The following is a 16,913-nucleotide window of genomic DNA, read 5'->3' as shown; positions in this document are numbered from 1 at the left end:
AGGTCTAGTGGTGCAGTCGGAAGACTGAAAACTGGGGGAGTTCAGTGTGTCTGTATGCAGGGGGATTCAAGAGTTCTCATAGCTGTCACTCCTATCAGCCTTCTAGCCTGGGTTCCAGTCTGTTACTCCTCTTTTGCCAACTCCTTGTTGAATTATCATGCCAAATAAACGGGATCTGTGGGACAAAAAACAAAAAGGTACAATTCCCAGATTTGCATGAACCCGGTGATTGGATGGTAACTGTAGGGGTTATCGAATCAGGAACATTATCCTCTGTCCTACTGGGCTCAAGACTTAATCTGGTTGGATAGCATATATAGAACATTTCCCAGTAAATGGATTGTAATTTGGCTATGACGCTGGCTGCAGATACTGACTCTCATCTGGGGAAAAAGGTGAAATCAACACTGGCTTGTTCCCCTGCTTGTGTATTGAGAACTCTTCATTCCGAGGACACGTAAGCTGATGGTTTCTTATTAAGAACACGCAGGTGAAATCCCAGTTGAATGCCGGAGCCGCTGTGGGACACACTTCGAGATCCTAGAACCGAGACCATGTGCAGATAACATAGCTACACCGGAGGCGATTAAGTAGGCCCATTGGTGTTGATGGTGGGGAAGCAGAGAGGAATCACAAAGTTTGCAAAATGGTACCCAAATGGTACCCTATTCCCTATACTTTTGACCAGAGTTCTATTGGTCTCCTTATGGCCCCTGGATGAAAGCAGTGCGTATCCAGAGTCTCTTTTACTACCGTAGGAATTCAAAGGATCCTTCCTATTCGTTTAGCATTGGCCCTACTTTTGACCAATCTATAGCCCCCTTTCCAAAACAGGAATTCCTGTGGATTTTGAAAGTCAGAGCTTCTACTGTACATGTATCACTCCCGATCGAGTTTGTCCACTACGACTACTGTGTGCTTAAATGAACATATTAGGCAGAACATATATGGATTTTTAGCCCTCTCTTTATTACTTGGATAATATTGCCAAAGTTATTTGAAATGATCAAAGATAGCTAGTGTCTGCTCTTTTATATTGTTTATTATGTATACGGCGGTACATTAAAGTTCATCCCATCCTATAATTGTTGTAAGCATCTCAGTCAATGTTGACAGAGAACATATACCGAAAGAGAAACAGTATGTTCATCAAAACATCTGGTGACATGTGTAGGGTGCCAGTTTTGACAACCCAAACCTATGGATTGTAGAACATTACAAACATGCTAAACATACACGATCTGTTGAAATCAAACGATTTATTACCTTATTACATTTAAAATCGCAAACATACTTACAGAACATTTAAAATCGCAACATACTTACAATTGAAGACATAAAATAACATAAAACAAACGGTCGGATTGTAAATATGACTCTTTGGGAAGGGGGCAACGGTTAGTTCCTGGTGAGCAGCCGTGCTCCTCAAGGTAGTAAAATAATAATATATGCCATCTAGCATACACTTTTATCCATGCTTCATCTAGATATGTTAGTGCCACTGAATGAAATTGGAATATTGATGGGAGACTGTTACAGAGGAGTGTACATTTTTTACAGAGGAGTGTACATTTTTTAGGCTGGATCATGTTGTTGTGTTGTATGTTTTAATTATGTCATGTATTGATTGTTACTGCCGCCTTGGCCAGTTCTCCCTCGAAAAAGAGACTCTGGGTCTCATTGGGCTTTTCCTGGTTAAATACATGTTATAAAATTTAAAAAAAAAAGTAAAACAGAACTCTTACATCCGTGCGTGCATACGTTTTCGTGCGGGTGGCCTCAGCGGTAATCGAATCTAAGGCTGTTGGAGTTGCGAGCACCATGCTCTACCAACTGAGCCACACAGAACCGCATTCTCAAGGTGGCTGTGATCCGAGCATCAAATGTGAGTCTCCATACTTTCTCGTCTTAGTCTTTCATATTTACAGGGAGCCCTTTCTCTTCCAAGGTGATGGGGAGAGATTTATGGTGCGATGTAGCCAGGTTTGTTTTTGAGCTCTTTGTAGTGCAGGTGTGTTGTGAAGCGTAGTAAAAGCATTAGGCACAGAAGAGATGCTGCAGCTACTCTGGGATTGATGGAGGCAGCCCAAGACCTACACCTCACTCAATCAGCATAAAGGCATATAGCACAGACACACACATAAGCACACACACACGCTTGTGATTTGAGACACACACATAGGGGGCGGGCATGAGAGTAGTAAAGGCTAATGCAGATAAATCAAGGAATGTAATTGAATTTGGTTTGGCACCATTGGCTATGAATTGTAACAGCTCCCTTGATAAAGAAAGATTAAGATAGTTAGAATAGGGAGACAAGGTTTACTGTTATGGATGCACAACTCACTTGAAGTTGTTGTATTGTGCGGGGGATATGGTTAAGGAAATGACGTGCTATAGGGACCGAATATAATATGTGAGAGGCTGAGACATAAACAGTATCTTGTTACAGTCTGCTGAATATTGATTGATGTAGTGTTACAACCACAGGCCTGACCCAGAGAGTCCAGGGACCACATGTAATCAAGCATCAGTATTAGTGCTGATCTAGGATCAGGTCACCTCATGTTCATGTGATCTTATTTATTATGTTCTAAAAGGCAAAACTGATCCTAGATCAGCATTCTTACTCTGAGACCTATTATGAACATGGGCCTAGGAATTTGAACTGTCATATTCTACGTAGACTAATAGTGAAGACATTAAACTATGAAATAGCACATTTCTGAGGGTGGTAACTAATGAACTTAACCTCTGCAGCAGAGGTAACTCTGGGTCTTCCTTTCTTGTGGTGGTCCTCATGAGATTCAGTTTCATCATAGCGCTTGATGGTTTTTGTGACTGCACTTTAATAAACTTCAAAAGTTCTTGAAATTTTCCAGATTGAATGACCTTCATGTCTTAAAGTAATGTCTTAAAGTTCTCTTTGCTTATTTGAGCAAAGGGGGATTCCATATTGGCCCAAATATGGCTATCTTCTTGGTACCACCCCTACCTTGTCACAACACAACTGATTGGCTCAAACATATTCATAAGGAAATAAATTCCACAAATGATCTTATAACAAGACACACCTGTTAATTGAAATGCATTCCAGGTGACTACCTCATGAAGCTGGTTGAGAGAATGTCAAGAGTGTGCAAAGCTGTCATCAAGGCAATGGGTGGCTATTTTGAAGAATCTCAACAATAAAATATATTTTAATTTGTTCAACACTTTTTTGGTTACTACATGATTCCATATGTGTTATTTCATAGTTTTGATGTCTTCACTATTATTCTACAATGTAGAAAATAGTAAAAATAAAGAAATACCCTTGAATGAGTAGGTGTGTCAACTTTTGACTGATACAGTACTCAACTATCTGGATGAGAGGATGTTATGCCACTTTACGCGCACACACACACACACACACACACACACACACACACACACACATATATATATATATATATAAAATTAGCCAGCACCAATGTTCAGTGGATGAACCACATACTTTTAGCTTTGACTCACAGCTAGAGTGTATAGACCTAGACTAGCATCCCCTCAGGTCAGCAGGAAGTCTCAACTTATAGGCCCCTTTGTTGCTACGGGGCGGGGCTTGGACTCTACTCACCAGCATTTGTTTTAATTTTGGGAAACATGGAGGGAGGAATACCCAGAGGTAGAGCTGTGACCTAGACTGTCAAATCTCCTCTCTTCATGCTAACGATAATAGAGAGGCTAATGCTGATTGTGAAAACGCCTGTGTTTTCTTACAGATTGGACTATGAGGCACTTTCAATCTATTTGCCCATACCAACACGTCTGTTTGTTCGTTTCCCCAGGCAGTTTTCCACTGTGGTCTGATACATGTAGGTGTGGGTGACAACATCAACCCTGCACACATCAACCGTCATGACTGTTAATGTAACGGTAGTGAAGAACTCACATTAGCAACACAGTTTTCTTCCTCACTGTTTGATCTCTCTCTCTCTCTCACTCTGAGATGCACCTACACAGTCCCGTTGTAAACAGTAGTCTAGCTGCCGACCTTGTGATGTTTGCAGCAACAGGGACCTCTGGGTATTCTTTGATCCATGTGTCCCAAAATGTGTCCCGAAATTAAAACACAAGCTGGTGTGTGGAGTCCAAGACCCCCCCGTCCCCCCCCCGTCCCCGTCCCCTCTTCCTAGTAAACTCTGTCTGTCAGTCGCTTGTCCTTTCCCTTCCTCCCTTCTCCAGCGCACCGCTGGCCAATTATCACCATGCTGCTCTCCCCTCCTCCTCCCCCTTCCCTTCGTCCTCCACATGGGTATCCTCTGATCTTTAGACCCTGGCAGATGATGTCATCCACAGCTGGATTGTTGAGTCGTCTTGACTGTGCACTATTTCTCTGTCCCTCGGTGTTGGTTGGGAGCTATGGATTACGTTTCTTGCACCATCGCATTGGCCCAGCACATAATGAGGTGCAATCAATCTGTTAATTGTTTAATGATGACAATGACAATTAAGGCATTGCCATCATTTGTCCACATCAACGACATCATAAGTTAACTACTGCATAGTGTGTACAATGGGGTCCGAAATGATTGACACTCTTGATAAAGATGAGGAAAAAATGACCGTATAAAATAATTCATATACTGAGCTATATTGTATGCTCAAAGGATTTTAGAAATTGTATTATTTTATATTAATACAATTTGTCAGAGAAAGAGATTTTGTTTAATTACCAAGTAATAAAAAAAAATGCCAAAAGGGTAGGGGTAAAACAATATTGACACACCTGTCGTTAATAACTTTCAATACCTCACCTTGCGAGGATAACGGCACTGAGTCTTTTTCTAAAATGTTTATTGAGTTGGATAACACATTGGAAGGGATCTTAGACCATTCCTTCATACAGAATCCAGATCCTTGATATCCTTTGCCTGTACATATGGACTACCCTCTCCAATTCAAACCACAGCTTATCAATGGGTTTCAAGTCCGGAGACTGAGATGGCCATTGCAAAATGTTGATTTGGTCATGAACCATTTATTTGTGGATTTCTATGTGTTATTGTCTTGCTGCATGATCCACTTGCGGATCCTGGCAGAGGCTGCCAATGTGTTCTCCAACTCATAAAACATTTTAGAAAAAGGCTCCGTGCTGCTGTCCTCGCAAGGTGAGGTATTGAAAAAAGGGTGTACATTTTTCTAACCCATACTTTTTGGAGAAAAAAAAATACAGTGGGGAGAACAAGTATTTGATACACTGCCGATTTTGCAGGCTTTCCTACTACAAAGCATGTAGAGGTCTGTAATTTTTATCATAGGTACACTTCAACTGTGAGAGACGGAATCTAAAACAAAAATCCAGAAAATCACATTGTATGATTTTATTGCATGACATAAGTATTTGATCACCAACCAACCAGTATGAATTCCGGCTCTCACAGACCTGTTAGTTTTTCTTTAAGAAGCCCTCCTGTTCTCCACTCATTAACTGCACTCATTAACTGCACTCATTAACTCTTAACTTATTAACTGCACCTGTTTGAACTCGTTAGCTGTATAAAAGACACCTGACATTTAATCTTAGTAAGAATTCCCTGTCTTAGGTCATTTAGGATCACCACTTTATTGTGAAATGTCAGAATAATAGTAGTAGTAGTAGTTATTTATTTCAGCTTTTATTTATTTCATCACATTCCCAGTGGGTCAGAAGTTTACATACACTCAATTAGTATTTGGTAGCATTGCCTTTAAATTGTTTAATTTGGGTCAAACGTTTCGGGTAGCGGGTTTTGGGTAGCGTTCCACAAGCTTCCCACAATACGTTGGGTGAATTTTGGCCCATTCCTCCTGACAGAGCTGGTGTAACCGAGTCAGGTTTGTAGGCCTCCTTGCTTGCACACGCTTTTTTAGTTCTGCCCACAAATTTTCTATGGGATTGAGGTCAGGTCTTTGTGATGGCCACTCCAGTACCTTGACTTTGTTGTCCATTTTGCCACAACTTTGGAAGTATGCTTGGGGTCATTGTCCATTTGGAAGACCCATTTGCAACCAAGCTTTAACTTCCTGACTGATGTCTTGAGATGTTGCTTCAATATATCCACATCATTTTTCTTCCTCATGAAGCCATCTATTTTGTGAAGTGCACCAGTCCCTCCTGCAGCAAAGCACTCCCACAACATGATACTGCCACCCCCGTGCTTCATGTTTAGGATGATGTTCTTCTGCTTGCAAGCCTCCCCCTTTTTCTTCCAAACATAACGATGGACATTATGGCCAAACAGTTCTATTTTTGTTTCATCAGACCAGAGGACATTTCTCCAAAATTTTCCAAACTGTTTAAAGGCACAGTCAACTTAGCAATGTCCCACTGGAATTGTGATACAGTGAATAATAAGTGAAATAATCTGTCTGTAAACAATTCTTGGAAAAATGTCTTGTGTCATGCACAAAGTAGATGTCCTAACCGACTTGCCAAAATAATAGTTTGTTAACAAGTAATTTGTGGAGTGTTTGAAAAACTAGTTTTAATGACTCCAACCTAAGTGTTTGTAAACTTCAGACTTCAACTGTATATATATAGTATATATCTCAACACTATAGGACTAGAATTTAATTGAAAAAGTTGTACTGTGTATTTCTTGACATGGAAAGCTAAAAGAAAGACACAGCCTGAGTTAGTGTACCACGAAACAATTCATTCAGTTCACAAAGCACAACTTTTGCAAATTATTGCTTTGCCCGCACATCTGAATCAGTAGCACATTTTTGAAGCCACCTTTGCACTCGTCTTTGGTAGGAGTTGGATTGTGCATTCAGCCAGTGACGCAGCTACGTAATGGATTTGATAAGGCCTGCCCTTGTAGCTGAGAGACAGGGTGGAGAGAGACAGGGTGGAGAGAGAGAGTAGAGAGAGAGAGAGAGAGAGATATCCACATTGGCACGATGTAGATCCAATGCTGGCTAAAATATTGGCCCCACATAGGCTGCCCACATTGGCCCCACATAGGCTGCCCACATTGGGCCCAAGGCAGGTGGCCCTGAGGGCAGCCCTCACTTCCTCTGAAATAAGCCGACCCCTTTGGATCACATGCCTGCTACAATGGATCAGAAAGACAGTTAAGTTCTTACTATCATATATATTTTTACCAGAATAATGTCACATTTACTTATCAAAGTATTTTAGTATTGGGGATAGGTGTTCCGCTCACTGGCCAACAGCCAGTGAAATTGCAGAGCGCCAAATTCAAACATCCGAAAACTCATACTAAATATTCCTAAAACATACAAGTGTTATACATCGGCTAAAAGATATACAGTGGGGCAAAAAAGTATTTAGTCAGCCACCAATTGTGCAAGTTCTCCCACTTAAAAAGATGAGAGAGGCCTGTAATTTTCATCATAGGTACACTTCAACTATGACAGACAAAATGAGAAAAGAAAATCCAGAAAATCACATTGTAGGATTTTTAATGAATTTATTTGCAAATTATGGTGGAAAATAAGTATTTGGTCACCTACAAACAAGCAAGATTTCTGTCTCTCACAGACCTGTAAGGCCTGTAAGGCTCCTCTGTCCTCCACTCGTTACCTATATTAATGGCACCTGTTTGAACTTGTTATCAGTATAAAAGACACCTGTCCACACCTCAAACAGACACACTCCAAACTCTACTATGGCCAAGACCAAAGAGCTGTCAAAGGACACCAGAAACAAAATTGTAGACCTGCACCAGGCTGGGAAGACTGAATCTGCAATAGGTAAGCAGCTTGGTTTGAAGAAATCAACTGTGGGAGCAATTATTAGGAAATGGAAGACATACAAGACCACTCCCGGTCACGGCGCACTCCCGGTCACGTGCAGGAAACATCTCTGGAAATTTCCACTGTCCTCTCATTGAAAGTGGTGTTTCTCCCTCATTTTTCAGAGTAAAAGCCTGAAACAATGCGTAAAGACTGACCATATGTAGTGGAAGCCATAGGGATCGTGAACTGGGTCATAAGTCTTTGTATGGTGGATAGGCTTTCAATGGTAAAACAGCCATTTCAAAATAATAGTATTTCCTGGATGGATTTTCCTCAGGTTTTTGCCTGATATATCAGTTCTGTTATACTCACAGACATTAATTGTAACAGTTTTGGAAACTTTAGTGTTTTCTATCCAATACTACCATGCATATGCATATCCTAGCTTCTGGGCCTGAGTAACAGGCAGTTTACATGGGGCATCTTATTCATCCAAACTACTCAATACTGCCCCCGGTCTCAAAGGTTTTAACACACTGGCAGTGTACAATATAATTTTTTGTTGCCATCACACAACAGAATACTTCAACTGGAACGACACTCTCAGAAATGGTTTCACAAAAAGAATGTGTGAACTTAGAACTAACTATAAGGTTATATTTGAAGAAAGATGATTCCGAGATAATTTACTGTGAAGTTCTGAACCCTAATTGGTTTGAAGGGTGTCAGCAATTTTTATCTTGTATATTTTTTTTTTAACTTCACAACATGATTTAGGTATTTGTAAACTACGCCCCCCCTAAATATTCTAACGAGCCCTCGACTCTACATTATGAAGTAGCTGTGCTTTTGTGGGCTAGACCTTGCTGGGCTTGGTGTGGGCTGGCCCATGTTGGGCTAGCATGTGTTGGGCTGGTGTAGGCTTGGTGCAGGCTTGCCTGTGTTGGGCTGATGTGGGATTGGTGTGGCCTAGCCTGTGTCGGGCTTGTTGTGGGCTACCCCATGTCAGGCTGGTGCGGGACATGGGGCCATTTTTTCTAGGAGATGAGCAGCCAGTCAGCTCTCTGGCTATGATTCATGTTTTATTTACATCCTCTGTGAGACATCAGCCTCATCACTGCAGTGACAAATGTACAACACAGGTCTCACTCCAGCACACTGAAAAATAAATGCTAATGGTCCATGTATTCCAAACTTTTTCTACAAGAGCAAATGTGATAAAAGTGAATGGATAATACTGTGATTTTATAGTACCGGTATCCAAATACATATTAAGGGGGAACAGTGAAAGCTGATCTCCAATAACCTGTTTTATAGTTTGTGGAAAGATGGTCAGTGAGTTTATTGACATGTCTCCGTTTATCCCCCTCTCCCTCCCCACCTCCCCTGCCCTTCTTGCTCTACCCCCATCCTCCCTCTCCACCCATCCCTCCCTCTTTTTCCATATAGATATCCGTGGGATCCAGGACTTCCTGGACAAGACGTCTCAGCAAGGCATGGACGTGTCGCTTCAGAAGGTGGAGTCCAACATCAACATGATGATTACCAGCATGTTCCGGACCATGAGGGTGGAGGAGCTCCACCGCTACCGGGACACGCTGCGCCGGGCCGTGCTCTTCATGAGCCCCGCCACCGCCAAGGCCTTCATCACTGAGGTACACACACACGCGGGTGCACATCCACGCCCAATGCCTTCACACACTCTCACAGACTCTCACACACTCTCTCACACACGCACGCACACACACACACACACTTAACAGAGTTAGATTTATAACCCTAGCGTGACATGTCTCACGCTATCCAATCGCTTGTTTTTATGTAGCGTAATTGGCTAAAACAGGTGCTCACGTGTATTTGCAAGGCAGTGGATCAAAGATCGGGGTCCAGTGCGGGATCATGACGAAGGAAGCTATACCGTTAAGGAGGCACAACGACGCCTGTTACACATAGGACCTAAACTTTTCCACACTACTGCAACTTACAATCTCTCTTCCACATTCCCACTCATATACCTCATGGAGACAATCACTGCTTAAAACACCGGGTCTAATAATTCCTAATATTGTATTATCCCTAAATTAGCTATGTTTACATATGATCAATAAGTGCTAAGAAGCTGCTAATACATGACTAATTGTCAATTCATAAGCACTTAGGAAGCCCAATCCACAGTGTCAAATGGTTCTCTGTGGTGGTTCCCTATTCCCTTTATTCGTACTCGTAAGATATTAGAGATAAAGGCCCAGTGCAGTCAAAAACGGGATATTCCTATGTTTTAGGTACACCCATCTAGTACCGAGTCGGACCCACATTTGTCTCCAGGACAGCCTGAATTCTTCAGGGCAAGGAAACGTTGCTCAATTGCTATCAAGGGACCTCATGTTTGCCAGGAAAACATTTCCCCATACCATTACACCACCGCCACCAGCCTATACCGATGACACCAGGCAGGATAGGGCGATGGACTAGTGCCACTTACGCCAAATCCTGACTCTACCATCAGCATGACGCATCAGGAGCCGGAATTCATCGAACCAGGCAGTGTTTTTCTGCTCCTTAATTGTCCAGTGTTGGTGACCGCGATTGTTTTTAGCTGATAGGAGGGGAACGCAGTGTGGTCGTCTGCTGCAATAGCCCATCCGTGACAAGGACTGATGAGTTGTGTGTTACGAGATGCCGTTTCTGCACAACACTGTTCAACTGCTCCATTATTTGCTCGCCTGTTAGCTTGCACGGTTCTTGCCATTTTCTTTCGACCTTTCATCAACAAGCTGTTTTTGTCCACAGGACTGCCACTGACTGGATGTTTTTTGTTTGTCGCCCAATCTCGGTAAACCCTAGACGTTGTGCGTGAAAAGCCCAGGAGGCCGGCCTTTTCTGAGATACTGAAACCGGCGAGCCTGGCACCTGCGAGCCTGGCACCGACGATCATACCACGCTCAAAGTTGCTTAGGTCACTCGTTTTTCCCATTCTAACGTTCAATCGAGCTATAAACTGGATGCCTGTCTGCCTGCTTTATATAGCAAGCCACGGCTATGTGACTCCTACTGTCTGTAGGAGCAAACCATTTTCATGAACGGGGTGGTGTAAACTGGCCACTGTGTGTATACTTCCATGGGATGAGGTTGGAATGATACTGTGAAATTCTGAAAATGATGATAATGCCCTTTAAGTGTAAGAGCTGATTGAAAAGACTGCCTGAAATCAAATCAAATGTTATTTGTCACATGCTTTGTAAAACGACAAGTGTAGACTAAAGGCCAAATCAAACTAAAGGGTTTTTTGTTTTGACTTGCATGAACGAGCGTGTACATGCTGGAATTAGAATGCCTGGTAGTGAATGAGAGTAAAGAGACGGCATCATGCGCTTCAAATTAGAAAGCAAGTATTTTTTCCCCTTGCGTCTACATGAAGCAATGCTGGTGAAGTGAGCAGATACAATTCCAGAAAATAGACTGTTTATGCATTGTTACATCTGGAATTGTGAATAGTTAAAAAGTGTTTATTATTATAATACATATTTGGGAAAAAAACATGCTTGTTTATATCCAGCACAGGCATATAGATTAGGCAGGATACAGCTGGGGAACTCTAGGAACTCTGTTCAAGAGAGAACACTGTTATGTGGAAAGAATGAGACTAGCTAAACTCTTTAAAAACTGATAGGGTCTATTAGCTACAATTCTCCTCACGTTAACAGGAGGCAGGTACGGTGGCTCCCGTAGGACATATAAGGTGAGTCAAAAGGAGCACACAACAATAATTCACAAGGGCTACATAGTGAACATAACTGTTTATTATGGAATCTCATGGCAATAAAGTTGACATACACTATGCAGTGTATGTTAGTGGGTGCTCTCTACTCTGTCTCTCTGTGTGGTTTTGGCTTAATAGTGAAATGCTTACATACTAGTCCTTTTATAACAATACAGTTGAAGGTAGAAAATCTGAATACATTTACAGTCAATGAGGAATAACAATAAACAGTCAAAATAACAATGGCTATATACAGTGAGTACCAGTACCGAGCCCATGTGTAGGTGTACGAGATAAATGAGGTAGCTAGGTACATATAGGTAGGGGTGAAGTGGCTAGGCAACAGGATAGATAATAGACAGTAGCAGCAGAATGTGGTGAGTGTGAAAGTAGGTAGGTGTGTGTGTGTGTGTGTGGCATCAGTATCCATGTGTATGGATATTGTGTGTGTTTGGGCATATGTAGTATGTGTGTATGTACACTACCGTTCAAAAGTTTGGGGTCACTTAGAAATGTCCTTGTTTTTGAAAGAAAAGCAAAACAAATGTGTCCATTAAAATAACATCAAATTGATCCGAAATAAAGTGTAGACATTGTTAATGTTGTAAATGACTATTGTAGCTGGAAAAGGCAGATTTTCTAAACAAAATAACTTTCTTCTGAAACTCGTCAGTCTATTCTTGTTCTGAGAAACGAAGACTATTCAATTCGAGAAATTGCCTTCCCTTCTCAGAACAGTGCAAACGGTCTCTAACATACTGAGTTAGTAGGGCTATTAACGCACAGTGAGACCAAATGCTGCTTGGGTAACCAGGGAAGTGTCACCAATGGGTGCAATCGGAAAGTATTCAGACCCGTTTTTGTTACGTTACCGCCTTATTCTAAAATTTATTAAATTCATTGTCTTCCTCATCAATCTACACACAATATCCTATAATAACAAAGCGAAAATAGGTTATTAAAATATTTAAGTATTCAGACCCTTTGCTATGAGACTCGAAATTGACCTCAGGCACATCCTGTTTCCATTGATCATCCTTGAGATGTTTCTACAACTTGGTTGGAGTCCACCTATGGTAAATTCAATTGATTGGACATGATTTGGAAAAGCACACACCTGTCTATATATGGTCCTACAGTTGACAGTGCATGTCAGAGCAAGAACCAAGGCATAAGGTCAAAGGAATTGTCCTTTGAACTTCGAAACAGAATTGTGTCGAGGCACAGACCTGGGGAAGGGTACCGAAATTTCTGCAGCCATAACTCGGACATGAACCCGACTGAACATCTCTGGAGAGACCTGAAAATAGCTCTGCAGCGACGCCACCCGTCCAACACGAGCTTTAGGGGATCTGCAGCGAAGAATCTCAGAAACTCCCCAAATACAGGTGTCGTGTTGTTGGCTATGCCGGCTTAAGTGATATGACATGCTATTCTATAAAATAATTTCTCCGTAATTACCTGATTGAGCTAATCATGTAAATGTAACTAACTAGAGAGTCGGGGCACCACAAAATAATATTTATAGAGCTGTTATCTTCCAAATACTCCTAGTAATATTTTACATCAGTAGCAGTCAATATTAATCCTCACCTTAATTCAGTCTCATCTGAAAGTTGTAAATTATTCACGAACCCTGGCTAACAAGTTGAATCAGCAATACAAAATTTGGATTTAATTATTTATTTACTAAATACCTAACTAATCACATAGAATTACATATACACATAATTAATCATAACTTGATTACAAATTACGTCATAAAGGAAAACGTCCCTAGCGGGCGGAACAGATATGACAGCTGGTTACACCAAAGAAAAGGGGCTGGGTTTGAGTGAAAGAGCGGGAAGACTGAGGAACAAAGGGTAAAAGCTGTGCTATTGTAAATACAGTATCTTATGCATTCTAAATTACCGCCCATTTGGAAAAGGAAAATGCAATAAATATTTACTCTGAGCTGCGCTTCGGTAGGTTGGTGGTAGATGGAAGGCCGTGTTACCAAACCGAGTCCTTTGTCCTTTGAAGAATGTCTTTGGTGGTCAATTGGATACGTTGTAGTAACGTCGTTGTGTGGTAGACGGAATACTCTGTCTGTTTCTTCGTAACCTGCGTTTGCAGCTGCTGTTGCTAACTCAATGGCTAGGAGGTATCACTTCTGTAGTGAATAAGAGTTCAAAGTTCATACCATTCGCAACCAAAGCTCACACTGATGTTTGCTTCGTTCTGTAGTTATTTTCTGAACCATTCTGACATCGGACCGTCATCCTCACATCCTTTCGGAACAGGAGGTTATATTGTCGTCAAGGCTTTATATAGGAAGGGAGAGGAGGGCGTGTTTGAAAAGTTTTATGGCCCATGTCCCTTCACAGGGGCGGGCCACTGATTGAGCAAGAAGACTGTAATCACTGCCAAAGGTTCTTCAACAAAGTACTGAGTAAAGCGTCTGAATACTTATGTAAATGTGATATATATATATATATATATGTGTGTGTGTGTATTTTTTTTCCATTCATTTGCACCTGTTTTTGCTTTGTCATTATGGGGTATTGTGTGTAGATTGATGAGGGGGGACATTTTTTAAAAATCGGTTTTAGAATAAGGCTGTAACATAACAAAATGTGGAAAAGTCAAGGGGTCTGAATACTTTCCGAATGCACTGTATATGACAGTGGGAAGATACCTTTACGGTTGAGTAAGTAATAATTTTGTCCACAAATGTACCCAGATTTGTATTGTATGTAAATAGTTTAATGCCATAATAGAGTTATTTTGTTAGATACTTCTCCCTATTAGCTGAATTTCTGTTGTTGTTGTTGTTGTGCTAGCTGTTTTGTTCGAACAGATTCTCAAGTCATGGGGATTTGTCGCTCAATGAAGATGCACTTTCCTGGGCCGGCCTGCTCTCCCCTTGGCTAAAGCCAGCGTGAGAAACATGTTAACCTGTAGAAGATTTTGGTTCCCAATTGGGGATCAGCCCTCCCACCGTCAGCTGGAATGTGGCGCATGGAACGCAAAAAATATTCTTAAAAATATTTAACCTCCACACATTAACAAGTCCAATAGCTCAAATGAAAGATAAACAACTTGTTTATCTAGCCAGCAAGTCAGATTTCTCAAATGTTTTACGGCGAAAACATAGCACATATTTATGTCAAACCACCACCGAAGACACACCGAAGACAAATTTAACAAAATATGCAATCACCAAACGCAGGATTAAAAGAAAAATAATTTCACTAACCTTTTGAAATCTTCATCAGATGACAGTAATATAACATGTTACACAGTACATTTATGTTTTTTTCAATGATATGCTATATATATCCATAAATCTCTGTTTACAATGACGCCATGTTCAAAAAATGCTACTCCAATGTCCGGAGAAATGACGATAGGTCCGGCAGATGCCGTCAGCTAACATGGAATAGACAACATAAACTTAGACTAAATATGCATGTTCTACATATATATATATATAGAAAGATACACTTCTTCTAAATGCAATCGCTGTGTTACATTTATTTTTAACGTTACAGATTTGTTCACTAGGCTATAATATGAGTCGGCGCTCAGGAATTAGCATTTTGGCTCCTCTATCTTGGAGTCCACAGAAACCCAAATTTAACACACAAATATTCCCTTACCTTTGCTGTTCTTCCATCAGAAGACCTGGAAGGGTTTATACTTACCAAAAACAGCTTTAGTTTTGAAGTCTGTGTCTTTCGGTTATCAAACACGACATATTTCGGTTGAAATGCAGCCAAAAAGTCAAGTGGGTGTCGCACCAAAACATCGAAATCACATATTATATGTTCGACTAAACTTGTCAAACTATGTTCAGAACACAGCGTTAACATGTTATATAGCTTCACAGCAATTCTCAGGACGAACAGAAACACACGCATCGTTTAATCAATCTTGGAAGAAAGACATCACCGGAGCAGAACGCGCATGAGAGTAACCTGTTTTCTCGCGTGACCGAAAGGTTTCGGCCCGCCAAAACTCTCGTGAGCGTGCGATTCTCACAATGAGAAGCCCCATTGAAAGCAGACATCGCGTTGAAGACATAGAAACTGTTCCCAGGACTGTAGGTGCTTGGGAAGGGTGGGGGCGATGACGTCAAAGTTGGGCCAACTTTTATGATGACGAGAGAGTTTGGGAGAATGAGTGCCCTGAGAGTTCTGCTTTACATACAGACATAATTTAAACGGTTTTAGAAGCTTTAGAGTGTTTTTCTATTCAATAATAATTTTATATGCATATATTAGCAATTTTTGACCGATTTTTTATATTTATTTGTTTTATTTGTTTTATTTTTTTTATTAAAAAAAAGAAGAAAAAAAATCTGTTTACTATGGGCACGCAATCACCCCAAAGGGGGCAGCAATCAGCGTTTGTGTTATGAAACTAAATAAATACTGCACTCTGACCCACAAAACATATTTTTTGTTAGATGAAGCAAGGAAAGTGAACTTCAAAATGTGATGTTGTATTATTGGAATTTGCAGCTGTTTGTACAGTAAGTAATGAATCTGCTAGCTTCTGACGTGACTTACTGCATCTTTAATTAAAGCAGTTGATGCAGTTACTAAAGCAGCTGTACCGTTTGATTGGTAGAAGAAGTGTATGTTCTGGTTTCTGATTTGAATAGCAGAGAAGTAGGGGACGATATACCTAACCTTTTGTAAAATTATTTAAAAAAAAATCGTATTATATTTATAGTGTGGCTGCTGTTGGAAGCCCCATTAATAATAAGGATTCAAACCAGAACTGGTTTGTTAATCCCACGTAGGATTATGACCTTGACCTCACTGAAAACATTCAGATTCCAATTGGAGCAGTAGAGAAGAGGAGTGGAGAGTAGGATTGGGATATCAGTGCACTACACAGGTCGCATAGGGTGTGGTAATAACGGGTCAGGATATGGCCTGCGGTCTGCTTACTGACTTCATAAGATTTCAAGACTTCCACCACAGGGAGCACTTGACATTTCCATGGCTGGAGACTCAGAAAGCTGGAACTCAAGAGACGGCTCGTGCCTTAAAGTATTCAGACCCCTTGACTTTTTCCACATTTTGTTAAGTTAAAGCCTTATTCTAAAATTGATTAAATAAATAAAAAAAACATCTCATCAATCTACACACAGCACCCCATTATGACAAAGCGAAAACTGGCTTCTAGACTTCTCTGCAAAAACAAAAATACTGAAATACCTTATTTCAGACTCTTTGCTATGATACTCGAAATTGAGCTCAGGTGCATCCTGTTTCCATTGATAATCTTGAGATGTTTCTACAACTTGAATGGAGTCCACCTATGGTAAATTAAAATTATTTGACATTATTTAGAAAGGCACACACCGGTCTAGGTCCCACAGTTGACAGTGCGTGTCAGAGAAAAAAACCAAGCCATGAAGTTGAAGGAATTG

The 16,913-nt window shown here is 40.9% G+C and overlaps 1 protein-coding gene across 4 annotated transcripts in view; it reads left to right on the top strand.

Moving 5' to 3' along the window:
• Window positions 1–16,913, top strand: part of LOC109895605 (glutamate receptor ionotropic, delta-2-like) — a 521,177-nt gene that overhangs the window by 295,098 nt on the left and 209,166 nt on the right. For all 4 annotated transcript variants that reach the window (XR_004210832.1, XM_020489443.2, XM_031830443.1 and 1 more), the window contains one exon: window positions 9,175–9,380. Coding sequence is in view for 3 of the 4 variants with exons in the window: in XM_020489443.2 (XP_020345032.2) it covers window positions 9,175–9,380 (206 nt within the window). In the remaining variant the exon portion in view is untranslated. The remainder of the gene's footprint in view (window positions 1–9,174; window positions 9,381–16,913) is intronic.

This window comes from Oncorhynchus kisutch, linkage group LG8 (assembly GCF_002021735.2).
Source record: "Oncorhynchus kisutch isolate 150728-3 linkage group LG8, Okis_V2, whole genome shotgun sequence".
NCBI lineage: Eukaryota > Metazoa > Chordata > Actinopteri > Salmoniformes > Salmonidae > Oncorhynchus > Oncorhynchus kisutch.
This window is presented reverse-complemented; position numbering and strand designations above follow the sequence as displayed.